General features: G+C 27.1%; 1 protein-coding gene across 3 annotated transcripts in view; it reads left to right on the top strand.

Moving 5' to 3' along the window:
• The first annotated feature begins 2,924 nt into the window (after positions 1-2,924).
• LOC105640982 (calcium-transporting ATPase 10, plasma membrane-type) overlaps positions 2,925-25,216 on the top strand; it is a 35,804-nt gene continuing 13,512 nt past the window's right edge. Inside the window, exons 1-9 of one of the 3 annotated variants that reach the window (XM_012225415.4) lie at positions 2,925-3,083; positions 3,189-3,262; positions 12,609-12,679; positions 21,679-21,832; positions 22,242-22,358; positions 22,434-22,476; positions 23,069-23,184; positions 23,279-23,410; positions 23,504-23,593. In XM_012225415.4, the coding sequence (XP_012080805.1) occupies positions 21,686-21,832; positions 22,242-22,358; positions 22,434-22,476; positions 23,069-23,184; positions 23,279-23,410; positions 23,504-23,593 (645 nt within the window). In that variant the 5' untranslated portion in view covers positions 2,925-3,083; positions 3,189-3,262; positions 12,609-12,679; positions 21,679-21,685. Of the gene's footprint in view, positions 3,084-3,173; positions 3,263-12,608; positions 12,680-21,148; positions 21,282-21,678; positions 21,833-22,241; positions 22,359-22,433; positions 22,477-23,068; positions 23,185-23,278; positions 23,411-23,503; positions 23,594-25,216 lie in introns of those variants that run through there. The other 2 variants (XM_037640610.2, XM_012225416.4) reach the window with 2 other exon arrangements.

Genomic DNA, 25,216 nt, shown 5'->3' on the forward strand with positions numbered 1-25,216 from the left:
TTTCCCATGTACAGGAACTTTTTAGTTCTGTTTATGGGTTGGATCGAAAGGAATCCCTGTATAATATGAGACACATGAATATTGCACTAGAATCTAACCACCAGGTATTATTAGGCACTTCAATAAGATTTGATTCAAAACATACTGAAACATAAAGTATACCTTTCTTTTCGAACCAAATCTTCCTTTTAGGACAATCCTTCTTGAAGTGACCATTCTTCCTACAAAAGTAGCACTTCAACTCCTTACAGATTTGGCCCTCATTAACCTTCATTGGGGCTTTGTCTCTTTTCATGCCTTTCTTCCTTGATTTGTTGTTGCTGCTACTAGCTCCACTATGAAATGTGAGATTGACAGAGTGTTCCTTCAATTTCTTTAATCTCCCTTCCTCTTGAATCAACATGGCATTGATTTCCTGAATGTTCCATTTTTCCTTGAGGGTGTTGTAATTCACCTGGAACTGACCAAACTCAAAAGGAAGTGAGTTAATAATAAATTGAACTAAAAAGGATTCACTCACATCCATTCCCATCGATTTCAAGTTGGCTACCAAATTCTGCATGCCAGTCACATGATCATGAATGAATTGTGACCAATCAAACTTCTTGGTCGTTAGCTCACTCATCAAGGATCCTACGATGGACTTGTAAGCTATGTCCGATTGGGAGTATTCCTTAATTTTCAACATGTACTCTCTAGCATTGTCTGTTCTGGGCATTGATGGCTTAACATTTTCAGCCATTGTCATCCTCATTAAGTTCAAGCTCAGCCTATTAGACCGCTCCCAAACCTCATAATGGGACTTGTCAGCTTCAATACTGGTCTCTGTAATGGCTGCTGGCTTTTCAGAGACTAATGCCAGATCCAAGTCCAAAACTCCTAACTGATAATGGTAAATGTGGCAAGGCCAGCACACCTTAGGCAAATCCCACATCGGTTAAGGACGGGGTAAACGATCTATACATAAGAGGGGTAGCTTCTAACTTGGTTAGCGCGCTTTTGGGCGGGTTGCAAAGCCTGCCTGAGGGACAAATCCGTGAGGGTTGCAAAGCCTAAAGCGGACAATACTGACCAGGTCAGGGCTATGACAATTGGTATCAGAGCCGGCCCTGTGCCCTCTGGCCGGTGGTGGGGCAAACCTCAGCGAGGACGCTGAGTCCCCAAGGGGGGGTATATGTGGCAAGGCCAGCACACCTTAGGCAAATCCCACATCGGTTAAGGACGGGGTAAATGATCTATACATAAGAGGGGTAGCTTCTAACTTGGTTAGCGCGCTTTTGGGCGGGTTACAAAGCCTGCCTGAGGGACAAATCCGTGAGGGTTGCAAAGCCTAAAGCGGACAATACTGACCAGGTCAGGGCTATGACAATTGGTATCAGAGCCGGCCCTGTGCCCTCTGGCCGGTGGTGGGGCAAACCTCAGCGAGGACGCTGAGTCTCCAAGGGGGGGTATATGTGGCAAGGCCAGCACACCTTAGGCAAATCCCACATCGATTAAGGACGGGGTAAACGATCTATACATAAGAGGGGTAGCTTCTAACTTGGTTAGCGCGCTTTTGGGCGGGTTACAAAGCCTGCCTGAGGGACAAATCCGTGAGGGTTGCAAAGCCTAAAGCGGACAATACTGACCAGGTCAGGGCTATGACAATAAGTCTCTTTAATGCCATTGATTATAAGTAATGGTCTACCTTTGGGTAACCTAATAATGTTATAATCAATGATCTCAATTGTTCAATTTTATCTTTCATGTCATTTAACAACATCACACAAACATGAACAATTGAAAGCCGCATAATCAAATTTCTAAACTAATCCAAACAAGGCCACTTTGATGACTAACAAGTTTTTCATTCATTAAATATTGACTTATGCAAAACTTTATGAGATTGAATTAAAATCTCAAAACTTTAGTCACGTTATACAATAAGATGTCATAACATTTCTTTATAAATAACACAGCAGAATAATTTATAAAGCATAAAGAAAATAACCAGTTTTCAATTTCTATAATTTTGGCTTCGTTTATACTAGATTAATCAACTTCACAATACGAAACTAATTTCCATTAATTAAGCCAAATAAAAGACTATCAAACAAATCTAGAACAGGAATAGGTCTGATACCACATGTTAAATAAAACTTTAATATATCCTAGATCTTATTGTTCATAAAATTTGTTTCATAAAAAATACACGATAAGCGGAAAAGTACCTTGATCCATTGCTATTGATTACCTCGTTGCGGCAATTCAATTTTCACCGTAACAGTAGATCTATGTTTTTTCACTCTGACCTTCTTGCCGTAAGTTCTCTTTTAATGGTCAGAGAGTTATTAATCGCAATGGAAGTTATCTTTTCACGTTCTCTCAAACAACCTATCACCGCTATATGTTTGAGATAGCCATCACACTCTCTTTTCCTACGCTGTTGATTTCCTTGATCTTTTATAAGCCAAATGAAGGGTATTAAAACCCTTCACTGGTCATCATCCCATTAAGCCCAATAACCATCATCTTAGGCCACCTTAATTAGAACCAGCCCTTTAATTACATGAGCCATATAAATTATTAAAATAATCTAACAAATATCACATGGTTTACCAAAAAAAAACCTTTATATTCTCTTACACGAAGGGATTTATTTAAATAAAAAAGAAAAGAGTGGAGGTAAATCTGGTTTTGCCAAAAAAAAAAATCTACAAGTTTTATAATTTCTTCTATTCACAGTTATATTGATAGAATAGAAAGCTCAAACTAGTTACTTTTTCCAAATGATGAAGGCATTAAGATCAGAATGACAAGTTAAAAAGATTGGAAAATATACAAATATAGCTAAGGATTACAACCCCACAACCAATTTTTTGTCTTCTTTGAGAGTTTTATATTAAAAGGCTCTTTCCTAGAAGTTTCTTCTGAGTTTTGACAGGAGACGCTACATTTCTACTTGAAGCCTGTGAAAGTACTAATCATAATACAAACACCATCTGTGTGTTTCTTTCTATTTGCTATCTCTCTTCTCTTTATTTTCCTCATCAAGAAATTATTTTAATTTCCAGATTCTCATATACAAAGAAGCAATTTATGAGGTGAGTATTTAGTTACATATATTTTAATATTTATATGCTTCTTTGACATTTTGATTTTTAATTAGTAATATTTAATTATAATTAAAGCAGATACTTTTCTTCCAGCTTCTCTAATCTCTATTAGTGCAAAAGGAACAGCCAAAGCAGGATACAGCTTTCCTCTTTGTTTCCAATTCCAGGTAATTACTATTAATTTGCTACTTTGCTTTTCTTTTGCTCTGAGAATAAGAATGTTCTGTTTTTCTTTTTTCCTTTGGCAATGGCATCCATTCTTTTCTTTTGCTTTCAATCAACTTTAACAAAGAGGAATCATCACATACAAATTAATAATATTATTTAGTGCATTTCAATCCCTTAATTAATCATGTAGGGGCAGATTTTGGCTTTTAACTCTTGGTTTTGAAAAAAAAAATTACTTAATAGATGAAAAACTTTGATAGACTAATTCCTTTCAAGCGAGAGAGCAAATATATTTAAAAACTGTCTTAAGATGATGACTCACGACTCAATTCTGCAATCACGAGAAAGAAATATAGCGCACTTCAAGTATTCAACTACTAAACCAAAAATCTTGAGTTTGATTTTCCCTTTTAAGATTGAAACAGACTCAATCACATGAAGTACCAAACCGAATCGACTTGGTTTGGTTCATGCCTACTTTCATGTGCTAAGACAGCTTAGATGTTTAATTATTATAGTATATAATTTAAACAAAACCAATCAGTAAAGTAACTGATGAGCTCATCTGGTCAGGGCCTAACTACCGAAGTTGGAAAATGGACGTTTCACACCTAACCAAATGTGTTCCATATTTAAGTCACTTTGGGTTGAGTCCCTGCTTTTTTAAGGTAGGTCGTTCGATGTCAGATTGTCAGGTCACCTTCACTGGAGTTGTTAACATTTGGACCTTTCACGAACTTAACAAAATCATTTAATTTGTTTAAAGAAGAGTACAATAGGATCCGTGCATTGCTAAATAAACTATCCATCTCTTCTTTTTTAAAATACATTAAAATATTTTTATAGTTTACTTTCATCGAACTATTAGATTTTTTGTTTAATTTTTCCATTTATTTTATTAAATATTTTACGAAAAAATAAAATATTCTTTTTATTTTTAAAAACACAGGAATAAATTAGTTGTATTTTTTAAACTATAAGAACCGTACTGTAATTTTTTTGGTATAATATTTTAGTATCTCTCCTTTGACATCTATGCTTTCTTGTTGACTTAACAGAAAAGATGCAAAAAATGGACAAAATGACCTAATAATATAACGGAAGCAAAACATAGGGACACATTGTTATATTTTAAAAAAGGTAGAAACAAACTAACTGTATTTCGCAAATCACAAAGATCGTAATATACTTTTTCCTTGTTTAAATTACAATTAAATTATTAAATGAATTGATTATACTATCTTTAATTTATTATTTGACTGAAAATCGTTCAATTACTATCAGTCATACAAAAGATAAAAATAAAAAAATAATTTATTATTTGTTAATCAACAAATACAGCAAGTATTTAGAAATATATACTTTATCAAATATGACAAGTATTTGAAAACGGAGGAAGTATTAATTAATGACACCCTTATGGATTCAAAAAATTTTAATTAACATGATTAAATTATAAAATTTACTTATTTTTTTCTAATACACCATAATATTAGTTTGCATAAAAATTAAATTATTTTTGAAATTAGTGAAACATTATTAAAAAGAGTTTTATTGGAAGATCAAAGGTTAGCATGTTAATTTTATTTATTATCAAGATTTAATTAATGATAATATAGTAGTTTGACTATTATATTTACTAACAAAGAAGCATATTAAATAATGATAAAATATTAAACTTCAAATATTATTCAATTCTTAAAAAAAAAAAAAAAAAGAAAACGGTACAATAATTTGGAACAAATGAAAAAAGAAAGCAAGATAAAACTTATAGAACGGAGGAAATATTATATTTCTAGATGAATATTTTAAAATTAATTTTTCGAATAAATATTTTTTGAAGTTAGTTGAGAGTGTAAACGTAGTAATATTGATAATTTATAATAACACAAATGTTAGAAAAAAAAATTTATATATAGATGCTTTTCTTGTTAAGGGAGGAATCAATTTGGCGCAATTTATTCATACTATTAAATGGATTAAAAATTTAAGTCGATTGAATTTTTAATTTTTTAATTTTATAGTTTGAAAAATAAAGAAAATCATCTCTTAATTGACTCCACTTCAACGTTGCTCACTTAGAATGGTAGAGAGAGAGATTCAGATTCTTAGAAATCAATCAACTAGGAACTCTGGGTGTATTTAGAATGAGAAAAGAGGAAGGATCTCTGTGCGTGTTTAGAATGAAAGGAGGAGGTCCTATTTATGAGAGAAAAGGATGAGAAAAGTGTCAAAATAGGCAAACGAGCGACAAAAACTCCACCCTAAGGCCTAGCGAGCCAGCCGCCTGATCTGATCCAGGCTGACCTTGGGTTTAGTTTTTCATTCTGTCTCAACTTCATTCACTATATGCAGAGCCGTTTTAACTTGGATTTTCGCATGCGACATATCGCTGAAAGGCTATGAATATCTAGTTTTGAATGCCACCTGAATCACTCAAAAAATTTTTTAGCTTGAGTTATGATTAAAAGAATGACAGAGAGTCGCCTTGGAGTTTTTTTGGTTTAATGACAGAGAGTCGCCTTGAGTTATGATTCAGATTCTTGACTGCTATAATGTTGATTTAAGACGCGCTTGATTTGGCTAAGCTGTGATGATCTGTGGATTTTATAAGGATATAAAAAGCACATATTGACAGGAGTGCAAATGCTTTTCATCAATTCCTCAGAAAACACTCAACCCATTACTGCAAGAATAGTTCCTTTATACTACCGAGTCACTCGTTGAAGTATATGTGCTAAGTTCCAACATATGATTCCGTTGGACAACTAACTAATTCAACTTTGCAATTTTAATTTTATGGCACTCTTGAACTTTGCAAATTTCATATATTTTTCTGAATATATCTTATATTTGTAATATATCAATTTTATCCTAATTTTAAAATTTAGTATTAATTAAAACTTCAAGTCAAATTTAAAAAGTAAAATTATTAGTATTTTATTATTAATTAGAAGTTAAAATATTGAATTGAATTATGAACTTACTATTTCAAGTTGTCAATAAGTTGATTTGGATTTTTTACTTTTATAAATTTTGTTAATTGAGTCATTGTTTTGATTCGCAAATGCCAAATTCCCAAAGTTGGAAATTCCAATTGTCATGGGCCAAATTAGGGGTGCATGACCGGCACCAGCATTACGACGGGGACTTATAAGGCTTTCAAAGAACATATATTATTATAATAACCACACAATATCTACATCACCACCGGTCTAGTTTGAACCAAAATCAAATTAGAATCAATTTAGGGTACCCAAAATTATAAGATATGGAAATAAATTATAAGGTTGGTTGGTTAATTAGTATCAAGAAAATCTTAGACTATAATAATATATTAATAAAGTAAGAGCCACTCAGCTGATAAAATAACTTGCAGGAAAACATTTTCTATAATTTTCCTTTATTTGGGCGTTTATAAAAATAATTCAACGGAAAATATTTTTCATGTCAAAGGAAAATTATTTTTTACTTTCAAGAGCGTAAAATATTTTTCGGACTTTAACAACTTATTTTGATATTATAAATTCATTTATTTTTAATTTATTAATCATTTGTAGCCACTACTATTACTCACCGTTTACCACCAAGCACACCATCAGCCACCACCACCGATCACCGGCGATTTTTATAATTTATCATTTTTTGCATTATTCTCATATTTAATAATAAAATTTTTGAAAATACAAATTTTATATTATTATTATTATTATTATTATTATTATTATTATTTTATAAGGTAAAAATTTTAATATTTTTAACTAATTTTCAATATTGCAATTAAATAACCGAAAATAAGTTATTTAGAAAATATTTTGCTTTCCTTGAAAAATATTTTTCAAAGGAAAGTTATTTTTTAAAAATAAAGGGAGTTAAATGTAAAGAATCAACTTCTGTCGAATAAAAATTTGAATATTCACTTCTTATAAATAGAAAAATCTTGTTGGGAAGTTTATCCTTAAATGTCTGATGTCACAACGTACTAAAACCATATTAAAGCTAGCACAACTTACTAAGCACATCTATAATCTAAGAGTGGAAAAAAGTGAGAGGGATTTTTGCTTATTACACTCTATATATACGGTGAATATTTTTTTTATACATATGTATTGCACTATAATATTTTATTCAAAAAAATAATATATTTATTTCTCCCTTTAAAGCAGTAATTTAAATATGAAATGTGTCATTCAACGTATTGGTTTATACAATTTTTATTATACGTTAGTTGTTTTTATTTTCTTTTTTAAGAAAAAAATAAATAAATTTACAAAAATCACCATATAGTTTTTATTATATGTTTTATAATTAACTTATATGTTTTGTTAAAAATTTTCACTATAATCTTTTTTAATAAATAAATATACTTTAACAATAAAATAAGAAACTAATCTAATAAATCAAATAAAATATTTATAAATAATAATATATTTTTTTAATTTTTTAGTCATTTAAAATCATGGAAGCATTTTTAAAAATTATTAATAAAATTATTTTCTTTTATAGAATATGGATTTGAATTAAATAAGATATCAATAATCAAAATGTTCAAAAATAATTATTTTATTTTATTTTTTGGTCAACCAAATTGAAGTGCAATTTGTAAAAATCATACCCTTTTTAAGTCAAAATCTTAAATTATCTAGATATATTTATTTAAAATAAATTCAAAAAAGAAAATATAAAAGTTTTTAAATGCCCTATATTGACATATACTATTTTAAATAATAATGTTCAAGCTAAATTACAAATTGTAATAATAATAATCAATTATTAATTATTATTAAATTATTATTAATAATTTACATAATAATATAATGAAATAAAATATAATTAGACATAATAATATAATAATAGTAAAAATTTAAAATTTTGAAATGCTTAATTATGTATATGTATCTATCTATTAAAAAAAGTTTTAAAAATCCAATTAAATTCTATAACTATTATATATATATATATATATATATATATATATATATATATATATATATATATATATATATATATATAGGTTAAAATTTTTAATTGGCTAAGACTAAATTTATTTTAGAATATCTTAAATTTTACAAGGATAATATCGGAAATCTTATTCTTTTCCATCATTCTCACTTTTATATATAACTAGTCTTATTTATAATGTGCATTGCACGTTAACTATACTCGTTAAATATTCATTCTTTATACTCGTTTAATTTTTAATTTATATAATATTAAAGTATAAATTTAAATTTAAATTGAGTGGTTAAATTATATTACACTTTATATATACAGTAAATATTTTTTTGATTCTATGTTAACGTATTGATTCATACGGTTTTTATATACATTAGTTGCTTTTATTTTCTTTTTTAAGAAAAAACCAAATTGATTTATAAAAATCATCATATAGCTTCTATTACATATTTTATAATTAATTTACATGCTTTGGTAATAATTTTCATTGTAATCTCTTATAGTAAATAAATATATATTAACAATAGAATAAAAAAGATATCTAATAAATCAAATTAAATATTTATAAATAATTATAATTATTTTATTTTTTTAGCCAATCAAAATCATGAAAGCATTTTAAAAAATCATTAATAAAATTATATTCTTTAATAGAAATAGGATTTGAATTATATAAAATATCAATATAATTAATTAAATTCGAGATGTTTAAAAATAATAATTTTTTATCTTTTTTTTTTTTTTGGCTAACCAAATTAGAGTTTGTAATTAAAGAAATTTAACCATACCCTTTTTAAATCAAATCTGAATCATCTAGATATATTTATTTAAAATAAATTCAAAAAAAATAAAAATTTTCAAATGCCTCATTTATATATATTATTTTAAATAATAATGTTGAAGCTAAATTATTAAAATTATAATTATAATAAATTATTAAAAATTATTAAATTATTTTTAATAATTTACATAATAATATAATGAAATAAAAAATAATTAGATAATAATAGTAAAAATTTAAAATTTTAAAATGCTTACTTATCTATATTTATTTATCTATTAAAAAAGTAAAAAAAAAAAACATTCAATCAAATTATAGAAATATTATATACATTTTTAGACTAAAATTTTTTAATAGTAAAAACTAAAGTTATTTTAGAATATCTTAAATTTCACAAGGAGAACATCGGCAATTCACTCATTCTTATTTTTAATATAGATATAAATAGATAGATATAGATGGATAGATAGATATTTTACAATTTTTATTATGTGAATGAACGTAAACTTTTAATTATTTATTAGTATTATTTATCGTATCTTACTTTAATCAAATTAATCTACCCACAAATATAATGTATCGAAGATTACTTATATATTCCTTCTCATACTATGGGCTAGAATTGAGATTCTATTTTTAAGATATTTTTAACTTTTATTATTCTGATTTCTAAGTGGGATTTGATTGTCGAACATTGTAGGGTGTTGTGTTTAATATATTTAATTGGTTTAATATATTTTATTCCATACTGGAATTTTAATTTGGAGTAGAATTTCGAAATAAGAAATTGAAAATGAAATGTATTTTCTGAAAAATTAATATATGAAAAATGGAATAGAATTGAAGAATAAATTTTATATTCTAAATTTTTATTTTTTATGTTCAATTATATTTACAATATAATTAAATTGTAAGTATTTTTAATGAGGGATAAATCTACTTATAATGTCTCAAACCTTTATGAAATTTTTTCAGTAATGTGAAACCGATTCCAAAAGAAGTTATGGACTTACAGCCAGGAAAATCAGTGAATTTCAGCACAATTGGCATCAAAAACCAATTTTCAAATTAGAAAACCAACTATTCCAATTTAGTTCCGGTTTAATTTTTAATTCTGATTTGCTTTTAAACCGTGGATGGCCCACCGGCTGAAAACCAACGCCTGGTTATTAGTCAAAATGGAATTTAGAAATACTGCCATGCCCATGCATGCATGGGCACCACCTTCATCGCAAATCCAGACAGGATTCGTTGTCGGAGGTCGGTCATGTGCCACCGCTTCTGCGAAAGAGACCCAAAAAGACAAATGTTAAATTAGCATAACTCGAACAAGCAGACAATGTATATACACACACATACATTCTCCTTACTTGTATAGGTAAACCTTTTTAATAAAATGCGCTTCCTCAAATTGAATTTATATTTTTACCTTAAGAGAATTTAAATCGTTTATTATCCCATCAATATTTTATTGATAAATAAATAAAAATATGTACACATATATAGCACGAGCACATATAAATATTAATGCTAATTATATGAAAATAAAATTCCTCATGCGTGTCTAAAGTGATTTCAAAATAATATTTGATCTTTAAATAACTATGAATTGAATTCCGGTGAATTTTCCTCGATTATCACAATTTATGTTAAATTATTGTGTAACTTTTATTAGAAAAAATCATTGACATAGAAATTAAAATAAATAAAATGTTTGATTTTTTTTTAAAATATATTTGTTCCCACCTTAAATTGAAAAACTTATTGATATAGTCCCCAATCTAAGGCATTTTTATAGAAATTTTCAACATACTAATAAATAATAATATATTCATTTACACATATACTATATGCCAAATTGCAGTTTGTTATATAAAGCAACTAAAACTATACATTAATTTTTCAAACAAATAACACGTAACCTCATAAAGAACCATATGTATAATCAGATATATATTTCAAGTTCATTGAGTAAAGATTAATTCAATTCGCATTAAAAATAAGGAGGTCATAATAGATGTTTACTCTGTTTATATGATCTTATTTAAATAAAAAGAGTATCAAACCATTCGTTCAATAACAAATTTTCAAAGAAAACGAGAATCAACTTTCATTTTTAATAGGGGAGGCAAATTGATATGTAGAATAGATTTATCCCCTGAGCCACAACGAGTAATTTTACGATCAATCGAGATCATAGGCGGTACTAAAAAGTAAATATTAGGATATGTTTCGTAATATTAATTGTTTGCTTTTAGTTGATAATTGTTTAGATTATAAGTACTCGGTAAAAATAGCTATTTAACATAAAATAGCAAAAAGTGATATATTAGTTATTTAATTAGCTGAATTTGAAGGAAAAAGACAATAGATATGATTCTCAAAAATATTTAATTAAAAACTAAATAAAAAACGTTAAAAGCTAAATATTAAAGTGTGTAAGGTTTCATAAAAAAACTCACTCGCTCAAACTTTAAAAGTTATTATAAAACTTTAAAAGTGTTTATCGAACGTTATAATTATGGAGATGAAATTTTAATTTAGTTAAAATGTTAAAAGTTAATTGAAAAGTTTTTGGCAAATAGAGCCTTAATCCTAGAGTTTTCAATTATATCTCTCTATCCCAGTCACCTGCTTCCCTCGATCTCTGACATATTAACAGCTAAAAGGGACATTAGAACTTGAAGGATCAATAAATGAGTGAATATTTTGTTTTTCATTTAAATAGAAAGTAGAATAGTGTCAAAACTTGCATAACAAGGAAAGCAGACATAATCCAAAAGGAAAAAGGATATACTTAATAAATATGTCAAGGAATTCCACAAAGGAGAAAAAGAGGTTAGGGTGAAATTTCTAGTCATCTTCTTTAAAGAAAGAAAATCTAAAGTCTGTGTCTGCCATATAAGCCAGGCCAATTGGAGTACATTTTAGTACTAACTAGCAAGTTCTTGATACCTTTTTTCAGAAGATGGATGTTATTTGGAAGCGAATCTTAGCTTTTTGAGAGGAAAGGAAACAATTCTATACGTGTAAATTAGTGTTCTTAAGCAACTACTAATCTTCCCTTCTTCATCCATCTTTTTCCCAAATTTTCCATCTTGTTGACTTGGCTCTCCTCCTCTCCTTATCTCAAGTGTTATCCGACATTTTTATATTTTTAATTAATAAGGTATGCTAAGAATGTTGTTTTTCTTTTTTTTTTTTTTTCTTTCTTTATTTATTGAGTTCCCTTATTTATTATTGCAATTTTCCCAAAATTCACTTTCTTTTTCCTGCAATTTTTTAGATTATTTGGATTAATCAAATGTTTTCCGGGGGACGAAATTTAAACATTTCATGAATTTATTGAATTTTTTATCCGATTGATAAAAATTAAATTACAATAGTGAATAGATATTTCTATTTTTGTTTCAATCCACCATTTTAAAAAAGATAAATTTCAGTTATTGACTCAATTCTATTATTGTTTTTATTAGCGATGAAATTTAAATCAATTAATTTTATTTAAAAATATCTGTGAATAAATTTATATGGCAATGAAAGAAAAGGTTATATGGCAATGAAAGAAAAGGTTATAATGTGTAATTTCATTTTTGGTGTTTTTGCAGGCAAAACCAGTGAGGATTTTATTTATCGTCTGTAAGATCAATTGATTTCTGTTGGAGCATTTGATTTTGTGGTATGCAATCCTAACTTAACTTCCTTATACATTAGATTTACTTGCACTAAATAAAATAATATACACAGTATATTTTTGTGGTACAGCTAATTAACTTTTTATCTATATTTATGTAAATATATAAAAACAGAAATACATTATCATAAAATCAAAAAAATTAAAATGCTGAAGTAGCAAAATAAATAATTTTTAAGTTGTTGGTTTGATAAGAATTTTTTTTTCAATTTACACATTAATTGATATATATTTATCTACTTATGTAAATCTATAAAACCTGAAGCATACTCACTGAAGTGGAGTCATTCAGTTTGCTTAGTGGGAATTTAGCTTTTTTAAAGGCGAATCTTTTTTTTAATGTCATTTATAAATTCTGATGGAGTGAAATTAAATGAAGTGACAACAGTTTGATTTGGTGCGGTTTGAAAAAAATTTTCAAATGAACCTAAAAATTACGGTCTACAAGATTTTTCACTTAAATCAAACCATTTAATCAATAAAATTAAATCAAATCAAATCAACAACAATGAAACGGCTTGGTGCGGTTCGATTTGCTGTTTAATACTGTTAAAAATAATTTATAAAATGAATTGTGTTAATTATAATTAAATAATGTAATAAATTCATAAACAATATATAATATATAAAATAACAAAAAAATTGGCATTTGAGGTGCTTTTCGAAAAAAAAAATTATAATTAGCAAAGAAGTGCTTAGGATAACAAAGAAGCATATCATAAAATAAAATATCAATTTGTATGATTTAAATTTATAAAAAATAATAATATTACATGTAAGTAACATTCATGATCTATAAAAATGTAAGCCTACTAATAAGCATCTATTCACAAAACAAATAATTTTCTTTTAATACTACAACATTAAAAATATAAGAAATAGCTTCAAAAAGAAGCTATCACATTCACAAGATGTATTTATAAAGTTTCAAATTAAATGTAAAATATAACGATCAAATCAACAACTTAATGGCACATGGAATACCTATAGAAAGTACTTAATAAAAAACTGTATACAGGAGATTTCTAGTTTGTTTTCTTCTTAAAAAAAAAATAGAAAGTCCTTGTGAAGATTTTAATGAATTCATATATAATATATAAAATAAATATATAGGAGCGGATTCGGAAAATCTAATTAGTGGGGACAATATATTAAAGTAATAATTCAATGGGGGCAAAATGTAAAAATTTAGTGGAGTAAATATAAATTAGCATAATTATATACACTAAAATATATAAAAAAACATAAATTAAACTATAAAAAACCATTGGGGACAAGTGCCTCCGGTTTAGATCCGCCCTTGTAGTTGTAGATATATAAAATCAGGGAAAAAAATGTGTTCTAATTTTTCTCTCTCAAGATGTTGTTTGGTTCGATTTTGAATGGTTTAATTAAATAAAAACCAAAGCAATTTGTTTTTTGAAAGTGAATTATCAAATTATAAACTGAACAAACCATGTAAAAAGATAAACCTTTCAAAATTAACGGTTTGACGCGATTTTTTGAAAATAATTATGACGACTTTTTTTAATTTTTCAGTTTCTTTTAGTAATTTATAAAATTGATAATGTCTTTAATATTAATAAAACATTTCAATTTCTTTTAATAATGAAATTAATAATATCATTAATATTATTATTCATTGAGTGAAATAAAGTTTTATAATAATAAATTGCTAATATCATTAATATTTTAAAATTGTTTCAACTTTTTTTTAATAAATTAATAAAAACTGTTGGTTGCTTTTTAATATTTAATCACATTAATCATATTATGAATATAATTTCAAAATAATAACTAAAATTGTATTTTTCCTCAAAAAATAACTAAAATTATATTTATAATTAATATCAATATAAATTATAATAAAACTAGTAATATCGGTTAACATTTTTTTAAAGTTTTTTTTAACTTTAAAAGAGATTATTTTTTTATCTATATCTACTTTGCCTTTTTATTTTATTTTTTCTATTTTTGACTGTATTATAATTTAATTTTCTTTTAATTTAAACATTAACTGATTTGATTTAGATATTAATGATATTGTTAGTAAAATTATAATATTAGTATAGCATCATTAACATTTCCAAGTAATAAAACATTTAAATTGTATAATAATTAATTAAATTAATAATATTATTTTAAATTAATAAATAAAGTAATTATTTTCACTAATATTTTTAATTTTCAATAAAATATTATCATTAATATTTTTCAAATGATAAAAAAATTGAATATATGCACAATGCACAGGTATATGACTAGTTAACATTAATATTATGAATAACATTAAATATTCTTCAATTTTTTTCAATAATTAACTAAATAATTTATTAATATTATTTTAAATAGTAAAAATTTTCTATTTCTTTTTTATAATTTAATAATATTAAATATTCTTCGGTTGTTTCATCCTTCATAGTCTTACATGTAGTATAACATTAAATTGCTGACAGATACTTCATCTGTCCTAAAAATATAGTTCACTTCCCTTTTTTTGCATGATAGTTAATCTTTAAATTGTTTATTATACCCTTATTAAATTTTATCTTATTTTCAATAACCTCTCATTAATTCTTACTTATTATTCTAATATAATAAACACTCATGTGTTATTTAAGATGTATAGAATAGGAAAGTTATATAAATAAAATTATCTTTTAACTATAATAATTCCTACTTTCTTAATCTGTATGAAAATAGAAAGTGAACTATCTTTTTGAAACGGATGAAGTATCTATGTGAAAAAACAATCCACTTTTTATTTTCACACATATTAAGAAAATAGCAATTATAATAGTTAAATGACAATTTTATTTGTATAACTTTCTCATTACATCCATTTTAAATAACATATGAGCAATTATTATAATAGAATAATAGTAAAAATTAATGAGGGGTTATTAAAAATAAAATAAAATTTAATAAGAGTATAATAGATAATTTAAGGGTTAACTATAATGCATAAGAGGAAGTGGATTATATTTTGAGACCAACTAAAAAGAAAAGGTCAACTATCTTTTTGGGATGGAGGAAGTAACATTTTTCAGTCTCTTTTTTGTAATTTAATAATATTAAATATTATTCGGTTTTTTTTTCAAAAAATTAATTAAATAATTAGTAATATCATTCATACTATTTTGAATAATAAAAAGTTCGGTTTCTTTATTTAGATAATTAATAAAATTAATAATATTATTTAATAATACTATAATTAATAAAATTTTCAAAATCATTTTTTTATAATATTAGAAATTTGTACAGTGAATATGAGCAAAAAATAACATTAAAAAAATTTTAAACCTAAAAATTTTCATGAGGTTATTATTTGAAATTAATAGTTTCTTCATTAATGCAATAAATTTATTATTTGAAATTAATTATTGAAAAAAACAAAGAGTCCTTCCATTAATATAAAAAGCTTATTATAGGTTATTATTAATTACTGAATTCAATTACTAGTAATATATACAGGCAATTAAAATTTGTATCTCAAGGCTTTGAAATTTAATGAAAATAAATAGTAAATTCATGTCATTTGAATTATAAAAATAATAATAAAATTGCACATTCCAGGTGCCTCACATGAACGTGACTAGTTTAAAATAAAAATAATAAAGAGTAATTATGTTTTTTTGATGAAAATAAATAAGTATCATTCATTGATACAAAGTAAATAGGATACGAAATCCTAGTATCAAATTACTCCCTTCCCTCCATCTATTTCTATTTACTGTTTTTAGAAATTTTGTTTAAAATCATATGATGTTTATGAATTTTATCAATGTGTTCAGGAGCAGTTTTTCTAAGCAGCTCAAAACTAAAAGCTACTTAAAAAATTATTCGGTAACATAGCATTTGGACTAGTTTTTAGAAGTTAGAATAGCATTTTGTGAAAAATTAACTCATGTAATGTTTAACTTTTAGCGTTTATGAAAAGTTACTTAAACGACTAACAGCTACTGAGATAGCTAACGACTGCTAAAATAACTAATTTTATCAATAAAAAATTATACTAAAATAGCTAATACCGATACAGCTAATAATACTGTATTTGTTGATAAAAAATTATTAAATAAAAATCAAATATTATTTTTTTTTAAAAAAAAGAAACACTTTAAACGGATGAAAAAAGAAAAAAGAATAAAAATTATGGGATAGAGCGATCAAATAAATAAACTGATTTTGAGTTTTGGACTAGTACAAGTCTGTTTGTTTTCAATGTCAAATAACGAACTTAATTTAATTAAAACATAAATTTAATTTGACTTTTAATTTATTCAAATCCAAATTTAAAAAATATTTGCAATCTTTTTATATTAATAAAATTTTAATATATTACAATCTCTTTGTAATTAAAATTTTTTACTTTTTTAATTTATTAGATTAATAGAATTTTTTTTTCCTTTCAATTTTCTATCAATTTATTTAGTTATTAAAGTTTATGTAGTCTAAAATTATAATTTGTTTGTAATTGATTTTAATTTATATTTTTTTTTTACAAAGTTGATGAAAATTTTCTTCGTTGTAAAAGCAGTTTAACAATTATTTAAAACAAATTTTATTAACCTTTTTTTAATTTTCGTTAAACCTTTTTTGTCTAAAAGAAATTCGTAGAATACTAAAATCAAATTCTTATTATTATTATTATTATTATGGAAAAGATGGGAAATTACACGTAACGTTGGAACGTGCACAACCAACCAAGGATTGAAGGATCATTTTAGGTTCAAGTTTTGGAGATGCAAGAGTCGATTCACCAAACTAGTCATACTTATGTAAAAATTTTAAATGATAAAGAAAAATAGGTGGGAGACTATTGAAGAGTTAGGCCCTGTTCAGCGGTCTTAGTCATTCTAATAGCTGTCATCGCTGCTGTTAGTTGTTTTATTAGTGATTAGTTGTTAGATATTAGAGTTAGTGGTTAGCTGTTTATATAGCCGTTAGAATAAAAGCGTTCGATAAAAATAAAAGTGTTCGGTAAAAATAACTGTTTGATAGTTATTTAATATAAAACGACACAATGTATGAATACGAGGAACAATGTAAAGACAAATGATGAGTATGAGTGCCATGAAAAATTTATAAAACATTAAATGTTAATAATGTTCACGAAACATTACTTAAAACACTGCCGTTGAACATGGCCATAAGTTTTGATCATTGACAGGTCCAATAGCTTAGAATAATATTAAAATTTTTTTATGAGTATTAGGAGAGAGAATTCGAACCTATATCTATTGTCAGGTTGTATTTGTACTTACTAGGAATGTGTATAGGGCTGTGGGAATCCCAATCTGTTCCCAAAAATTGTCCCGGGAAAATTCAATATTAACTTAATAGTCTCGTCCCAAATCCCATCCCAAAAATAATTATGAGACAAGATTGGATCTTTGATTAAAACCAATTCGAACCAACAAAGTTCTGTTATACACTGTCTTGTCCCGAAAAAATCAGTACTTCTTGTCCCATTTTTCCTTTAAAATTCTAGTTATTGTTTTTTTTTTTTATGAATTTCAAAATTATGTTCGTAAAAATCATTTCATCCTTTTAATTTTAGTTTTTTTATGATAAAAATTACTCCTAAAGTAATAATACGAAAAAAAAATATACATTTTTTAAAATATAAAATAAATCAAGTAATTAAATATATTTTTTAATATAGGTGTTTTCTCTATTATTCCATAGTATGTTATAAGAAAGTTTATTTGAATAAATTTTTTTTATTAGACAAAAAATGGAAAGATTAATCAAGACAAGAGGAAATATTAATTTCAATTAATATGATAACTGAATTATTAGTTATGCTTAATGCTATTATTATTTACTTTTTAGATAATATTCATCGTTATATTAAGTAAGTATCAAATTTAAATCAGTTTAAAGATAACAATAACAAAAATAATGATAAGTTAAAATTCATAAAATACATATAAAGTTAAATTGGATATAGTTTTTGTATTATTTTATTTTATTATATTTAATGCTTTTATTAACTAGAAAATAACTACTTAGAAATTTTCTATTATAACTTTAGTAGTATATCATCGACCATTGAATTAATTAATTGATTTATTCTTTTTTTTTTTTAACTCAAACTTATACAAATGAAACTTTTTTTTTATTGTAATTGATAAATACAGTAATTTTTTATTTTATTTGGTGAAAAAAAATTTAATAAGATTATGGAAAATTATGATTGATTCTCGTCCCGACACATTTCGTCTTGTCTCACAGACCCGAATTCCGCCCGTTCCATCCAAAAATTGAGACAGGATGAACCGAGACTACACATCTATTGGGACAAGATTGTGACTACATTTTTATATTCCGATATTTTGATTGGATTTAGAATTATGTAACTCTCTTTCCAACCCGACCATGCACATCCTTAATACTTACCACTAGACTATATCTCAATGTGCAAATAATATTTAGGTTATACTGGGTTAGTAAACAATCAATTACTCTGAAACCAAACAAAGATGAACCAAAAATTTTAAAAATGAAACCAAACCGAAATTGATATCAAAACCAAATTGATTCCAATGGAACAAATTTGGTTTAGTCGATTTGATCATTTTTAGCTTTATCGATTTGGTTTTAAGTCTAACGATTGGTTTTTGTCAAACCAACAAAGCCAGAGAAAATTTTGATTTAACCTTTTTAAATCGATAATCGATTTTTGTTATAAGCAAGTTACCGAATCAAACTAAATTGGATTGATGTCACTTTTAGTTAGATTTAGTTGGTTGTTTGGCACTTATGCTACATAATAGAAAGTAGACGTTCCTTTAACTCTATACATAACGAAAAATTCTTGTAGTCATAAGGGATTCGAACCCGAATCCCTTACTCATTACATTCTTATAAAAAAAAATTATGATTTCATATTTTCTATCTCCCTATTTCTTAGTATTATTTTATAACAAAGGATAATTAGATGACACCTGTTTATATTTATAGAATTAAAAAGTTGAGTTTGGTGAGTTGTTCCTCGGATGCATCATTTGCTACTTCCCATTATCCCATCTCTAAACAAGTTACCTGTCCTTGTCTGGATTGCCATATTGCACCGCGAGACCTGCCAACAAATTCCGTGCTACAATACCATTTCTTCAATTTTCAGCAACGTGGCACTTTATTGCCACATGCCCCCCACTCTTTCATTTGTTTCTTTTCCGTTTGCTAGCATGCATAAATAAATAATTAAAAAAAACAAATTAAAGATTTTATTAATAGAAAACTGTATATAAATATGAAATATAAATTGATTTATTTTTATATTTTGATATAGAAAGTCTAATAATAAATCACTTATATAAAAACTAAAAAACATAATATTGAATTGATTTGATGTATCCGATTGAATTGACTTAACATAATAATTGTATTATAGTGTGGCTATTCATGACCACCGTTGAACTCCATGGTCTTTTTACAAATCCAATTTGATCTTCAAGTTTCTTTCCAATAACAACAATAACTTAGAACTAGATCGGAGAATAAAATCTCAAAATATGAGTTACAATAAATCAAATATTTGGGCGATAATGGAAAGGGAACCATCGGTGAGAGCTCACCGCCGCCCTGGAAATTGAAAAGAGAGCTTTTAGATTTTAGATTTTGAAAAAAAGAGGAAATTGGGAGAAAGTTATCAAAATAAATAATTTAGAAATGAAAAAAATTGCATAAATTAATATTTTTATTTTATTTTTTTCCAACCATTAGACAATAAATTGATACCGGACAGTATAAGAAAAAAGTTTAGTTGCATCCTCAATTTATGCATTTTTACTCCTTTTCTCTCTTCATATTAATTTTTTTTTAGTATAAAGTATTTTTGATATTTTATAAAATTGGCATACAAAATATAAAATATTTCTAATTAAACCTTTAATCTTGATATTTATATAAATGAAAAAAAATTTAACGTAGCAATTAAAGATGGATCATAGCAATAGAAAAATTATGCATAATTCCATAATTCGATATGATTATGGTGGATGGTCGGCAATCAATGGTAGATTTTAGAGTATTTTTATTTTTACTATCTCATTGTCAAATTAAAATACTCAATTGTCAAATAAGTTTGATCAAGTTGGTTTTCTGATAGATTTCGAGTAGGAGTCTTCTAAGTTATAAGAGTTTTGTAACCTCCGGTATTAATTTTTCTTTTAATTAATTTTGATTACGAAATTATTAAATGCTAAAAAGTGAAAAAAAGAAAAAATAAAAAAGAAAATGTAACAAATAACAGCACAACATCGCGTGCCAAGGAGCAATGTTCCATTAATAAAGGAAGATCGAAAAGCACGTCCTCAAATAAACATTTACGGCACACAAGCATGAATCTCGCTGCCTTTACTGTAACCAAAAAAAAAAAAAAAAAATAAAAGCAGCAAAAACGCGCTTTTATTTTTTTTTAAAACATTTTTGGTTAATTAATTGCATGTATTCAAAGGAAAGAATAAATAGATGGTTACTGTTTCATTGCTGTTTTGTTTGCGACTTTGCTTGTAAGAACAAGAAGAAGAAACAGTGTTTGAGATTTTCTTTCTTCTGTTTTGTCTCAGCCCCGTTGCAGGTATTATTATATTATTATTATATAAATATTTAAATTATCATTGTATGAGAAAACAAGAGAAGCTAAAATGGTGTTACTGTGGGCTGTTTGTCGTTTTCTAAGATTAAACCTAGTTTGTTTTACACTTGCCTTACTGTTAGCCAGTAAAAAAAAGAAACACAGCTATGGACGCTTCTTCAAGATTTTGCAAGAAACGCGTTTTTCTTTTTCGGCTTTATGGTCTAAGAATTTGATTGGACAGATGGAGTGTTTTTCTGATTTAGATAACCAAAAGTCTCTTTTCCATTTGAAAAAAGAGTTGAAATCTATCTGAGTTGGAAAATTTTAATGGTGGAAAAAAATTGGAGTTGAAGATAGTGAAATCTGAAGTCTAACGGTGCCATCTCTCCTGCGACAGTAATACAATGACTAGTCCATTCAAAGGATCGCCGTACGAACGGCGATATGATCTAGAGGCTGGAGGAAGCCGGTCCACTGAAGACGACTCCTCTGGTCCGTTTGATATCTTTAGCACTAAAAACGCCTCTATTGAACGTCTTCGCCGCTGGAGGGTATGTAATCTTTCCCCTCTCTCTCTCTCTCTCTCTATATAGATTAGATAATATTTTCTATTTTTGACTATTATTGTGTTTTTGGTGAATGGATTGGTTATGGATGGAGCTAATAGGTCTAATTAGAGAAGGTGTTTTGCTTAATTTGGTGTTTTTTGGAGTTAATTACCATACATGCTGGACAAATCAATAGAGCTTATACTACCAGAAGACATTTCTTTCTTCCTTTTTTTTGTCTTTTCAAATTGATGTGTTTTAGTTTTTTATTAATGAACTATGTCAACACGGTTCTATGAATCTGAGGAACATCACGTCACAAGTTTGATACTATATGTTATTGTTAACTTTGGTGTTCTTTGAATGTTGCTGCTATACTTTTTTGTGCTAATTGGAATATGTTTCTTTCTAGCAAGCTGCACTTGTACTTAATGCTTCTCGTCGATTTCGATATACCTTGGATTTGAAAAAAGAAGAAGAGAAGCAGCAAATATTGAGAAAGATAAGAGCACATGCACAAGTCATACGAGTACGTAGCTCTCAAACTTGAATGTCAATGTTTTACATAGGCTTATGTTTTAATTTATGGTTTCTGCTGCATCAGGCTGCATATCGTTTTAGAGCAGCTGGGGACCTACTAGTAAATGGTATCTTTCTTTCTCCTGTGCTTGTTTCATTGTGTTATCATTATAGAATAGATTGTTGAAAAAGTGTGATTCGATCTTTATTTCGCCTATTTCATTTTTTCTATGTGTCATTTGTCACTTTGTGATGAGGTTTGGCAAATGTCATCAATTTATTAGAACATGTATTATGTAGTCACCTTATGTTTAAATTGTTTTTCCCTCTGTTTCCAGAGTATCATTTCTTTATGATTTCTGTAATGTAGGGTTATGCATTTTGAAATATGTTAGGATTTAGCTTTTCCATTTATAGCTGGTCTATTCTTTACTTTTTTTTTTTTCTTTTCAAAATTTAAAATTATCATTCCCTATATCAATATTGGCTGTATAAAATTCAGCTTTTTATTCTGGTTTGACCATTTATCATTTGCTGTTTTCTGGAGAAGGAAAAAAAAAAAAAAAAACAAAGAAAAACCTTACTTCGATGATTCTGATTATAAACATTTTGTTTTAGTTCAATTTTCCCACCTGCTTTTTTCCCCTATCATTCTGCTGCTGGACTTAATAATTCATGCTGGGTCTATGAATTTCAACTAATTTGTATTTTGTCTGGCAGGAAGTGGAACCACAGAATCGCTTCCAACCCCTAAAGGTGATTTTGGAATTGAACAAGACCGACTTTCGACACTCACAAGGGATCATAAGCTTGATGAACTAGAGCGAATTGGGGGGGTAAAGTGCACCTTATATTTCTCTTGATTGATGCGTGCACTGTTTTAGGTAGGTTTATTTACATTTGTTTTCCTTGTTGCATATTTTGCATCAGGTAAAAGGGCTTTCTGATCTCTTAAAAACAAATACAGAGAAGGGAATCCATGGAGATGATGCTGATTTACTGAAGCGCAAGAATGCTTTTGGATCGAACACATATCCTCAGAAAAAAGGAAGGAGTTTCTGGGTAATTGCTGTTAATATTTTATAACTTGTCTGCATTTTTTTTTTTTTTTTTAATATTCACTAAGTTCAGTTTTTTTTTGCTTTATTTTTATAGATGTTCCTTTGGGAAGCATGGCAAGATCTTACATTGATCATACTGATGGTGGCTGCTGTGGCTTCTTTGGCACTGGGTATAAAGACAGAGGTTAGTTTTCTCACAATTTTGCTAATTGTGTCACCATTTTATGAGTGTCCATTGCAAAATTATGTTTGATTGAAGGGTCAAAAATTTGGTTTGATTTTGAGAATGTGGAGCTTGTAGAGCAACATTCCCTTGTTGGCTAGTTCTTAGAAATGAGAAGAGGGAGTGAATAATCTACCGTGTTATTCACAAAGCATTTCTTTGTTTGTTTTATACAAATGTCCCCTGTTATTGAACTATAAGAAAAAAATAACCAGTAAACTTTACGATCGTTTCAATTTCAAAGAAATGATTGTTATATGTATTTAAGAATAAAGTTTAATAATGCTATTATTATTAATGATAAAAAAATAGTCCAGCATATGTTTTGTTAACAATGATGTAATATTTTTTTTAGTTAATTATAATGTCTATTAGGGTTTTCATAATCCAATTTAATGATAATAGTGGGTAGTATTTGCAAAGCATTCAGAGTCATGGGAATGTATCTTTCCGATCCCTAAGGATGGAATAACTTTCCCATTCACGTGGGAATGTGATGGTAGGATACATAGGAATGTCGCATTCTTGTGCAAGCCGAACATAACATAGTTTCCAGTTCATTTTCCTTAGGTGATTCTGGCAACCAAATGCACTTCAAAGGGAATTTAAATCTAGAAAATGCTTCTAGGCTCCCATGATTAATGGGGATATCCTCTGCTAATTTTCCATCTTTCAGTTAGTAATGGAATTAGACTTTCTGAAATTAGTTGCTTTGGTGGCTTGGTTGGGCAGTTTAGTTATGAGCATTTAATGTAGTCAGAGGGTGGAGGGATCTTGTAAAAGAAGGTGACTTTAAAGATTTCTGTCTGAAATATTGGCTTTTAATTCTTTCTAGTAACATACATGTTTTGAACAGGGTTATTGAAGATCGTTAAGGTTCCTAACTTAATGAGAAAGTGCATAAACTTACATTGCTAGGTGTTTGAAGTGAGTTGGTAGAGTATGTGATTTATAATATTATATCATCATAAAGAGCAGGATTTTGTCTTGTTGAATGGTTAGTATAAATTGCTCTCTGTGCGTGCACATCTCCTAGCTGTATTTAACGTGAAGAGTTGTGAACTGATAATTTAACTAGTGCACCGTTTGATTTAAACATGTGAATTATTACTTGTTGGGAAGTTATTTCCCAAAGAGTTGTAATTTTTTATTGTTTGGTTCACATACATTTTACTTTTTGGATTTTTTTAAGATGGCGTTCCCAACTATGTTAACATAAATGTAAGGTAATAAATCCAAACCAATTTGGTAATATTCTTTTATTTCCAGTAAGTAAGTTTATCCTATTGACACTGCTCAGTAAGTTACTTTCTTAAAATCATTGAAGTTGATTGTTTAAAAGGGAAGACTTCGTTCTTGCAACCAAATATGATAGTTTAGTGTATTTTTGAGGAAGTTGAACTTCCTGATCCCACTTTCTACTAGTGTTTATAATGCCCTAGTGTTTTAGTACCATAGTTTTCAAACTTTATAATTTTGCCATCAATTGCAAGTATTTGCAAGAACATCTGCACTTCCTCTTTTTCTTTTGTCTTTCTGTTAAATAATAGTTGGTCTTCATTGTTGTTCCCCTTTTCATGGCCT

Source organism: Jatropha curcas, chromosome 8 (genome assembly GCF_041381405.1).
Source record: "Jatropha curcas cultivar XTBG-Jc1 chromosome 8, XTBG_Jcur_1.0, whole genome shotgun sequence".
In the NCBI taxonomy this organism is placed as follows: Eukaryota; Viridiplantae; Streptophyta; class Magnoliopsida; order Malpighiales; family Euphorbiaceae; genus Jatropha; species Jatropha curcas.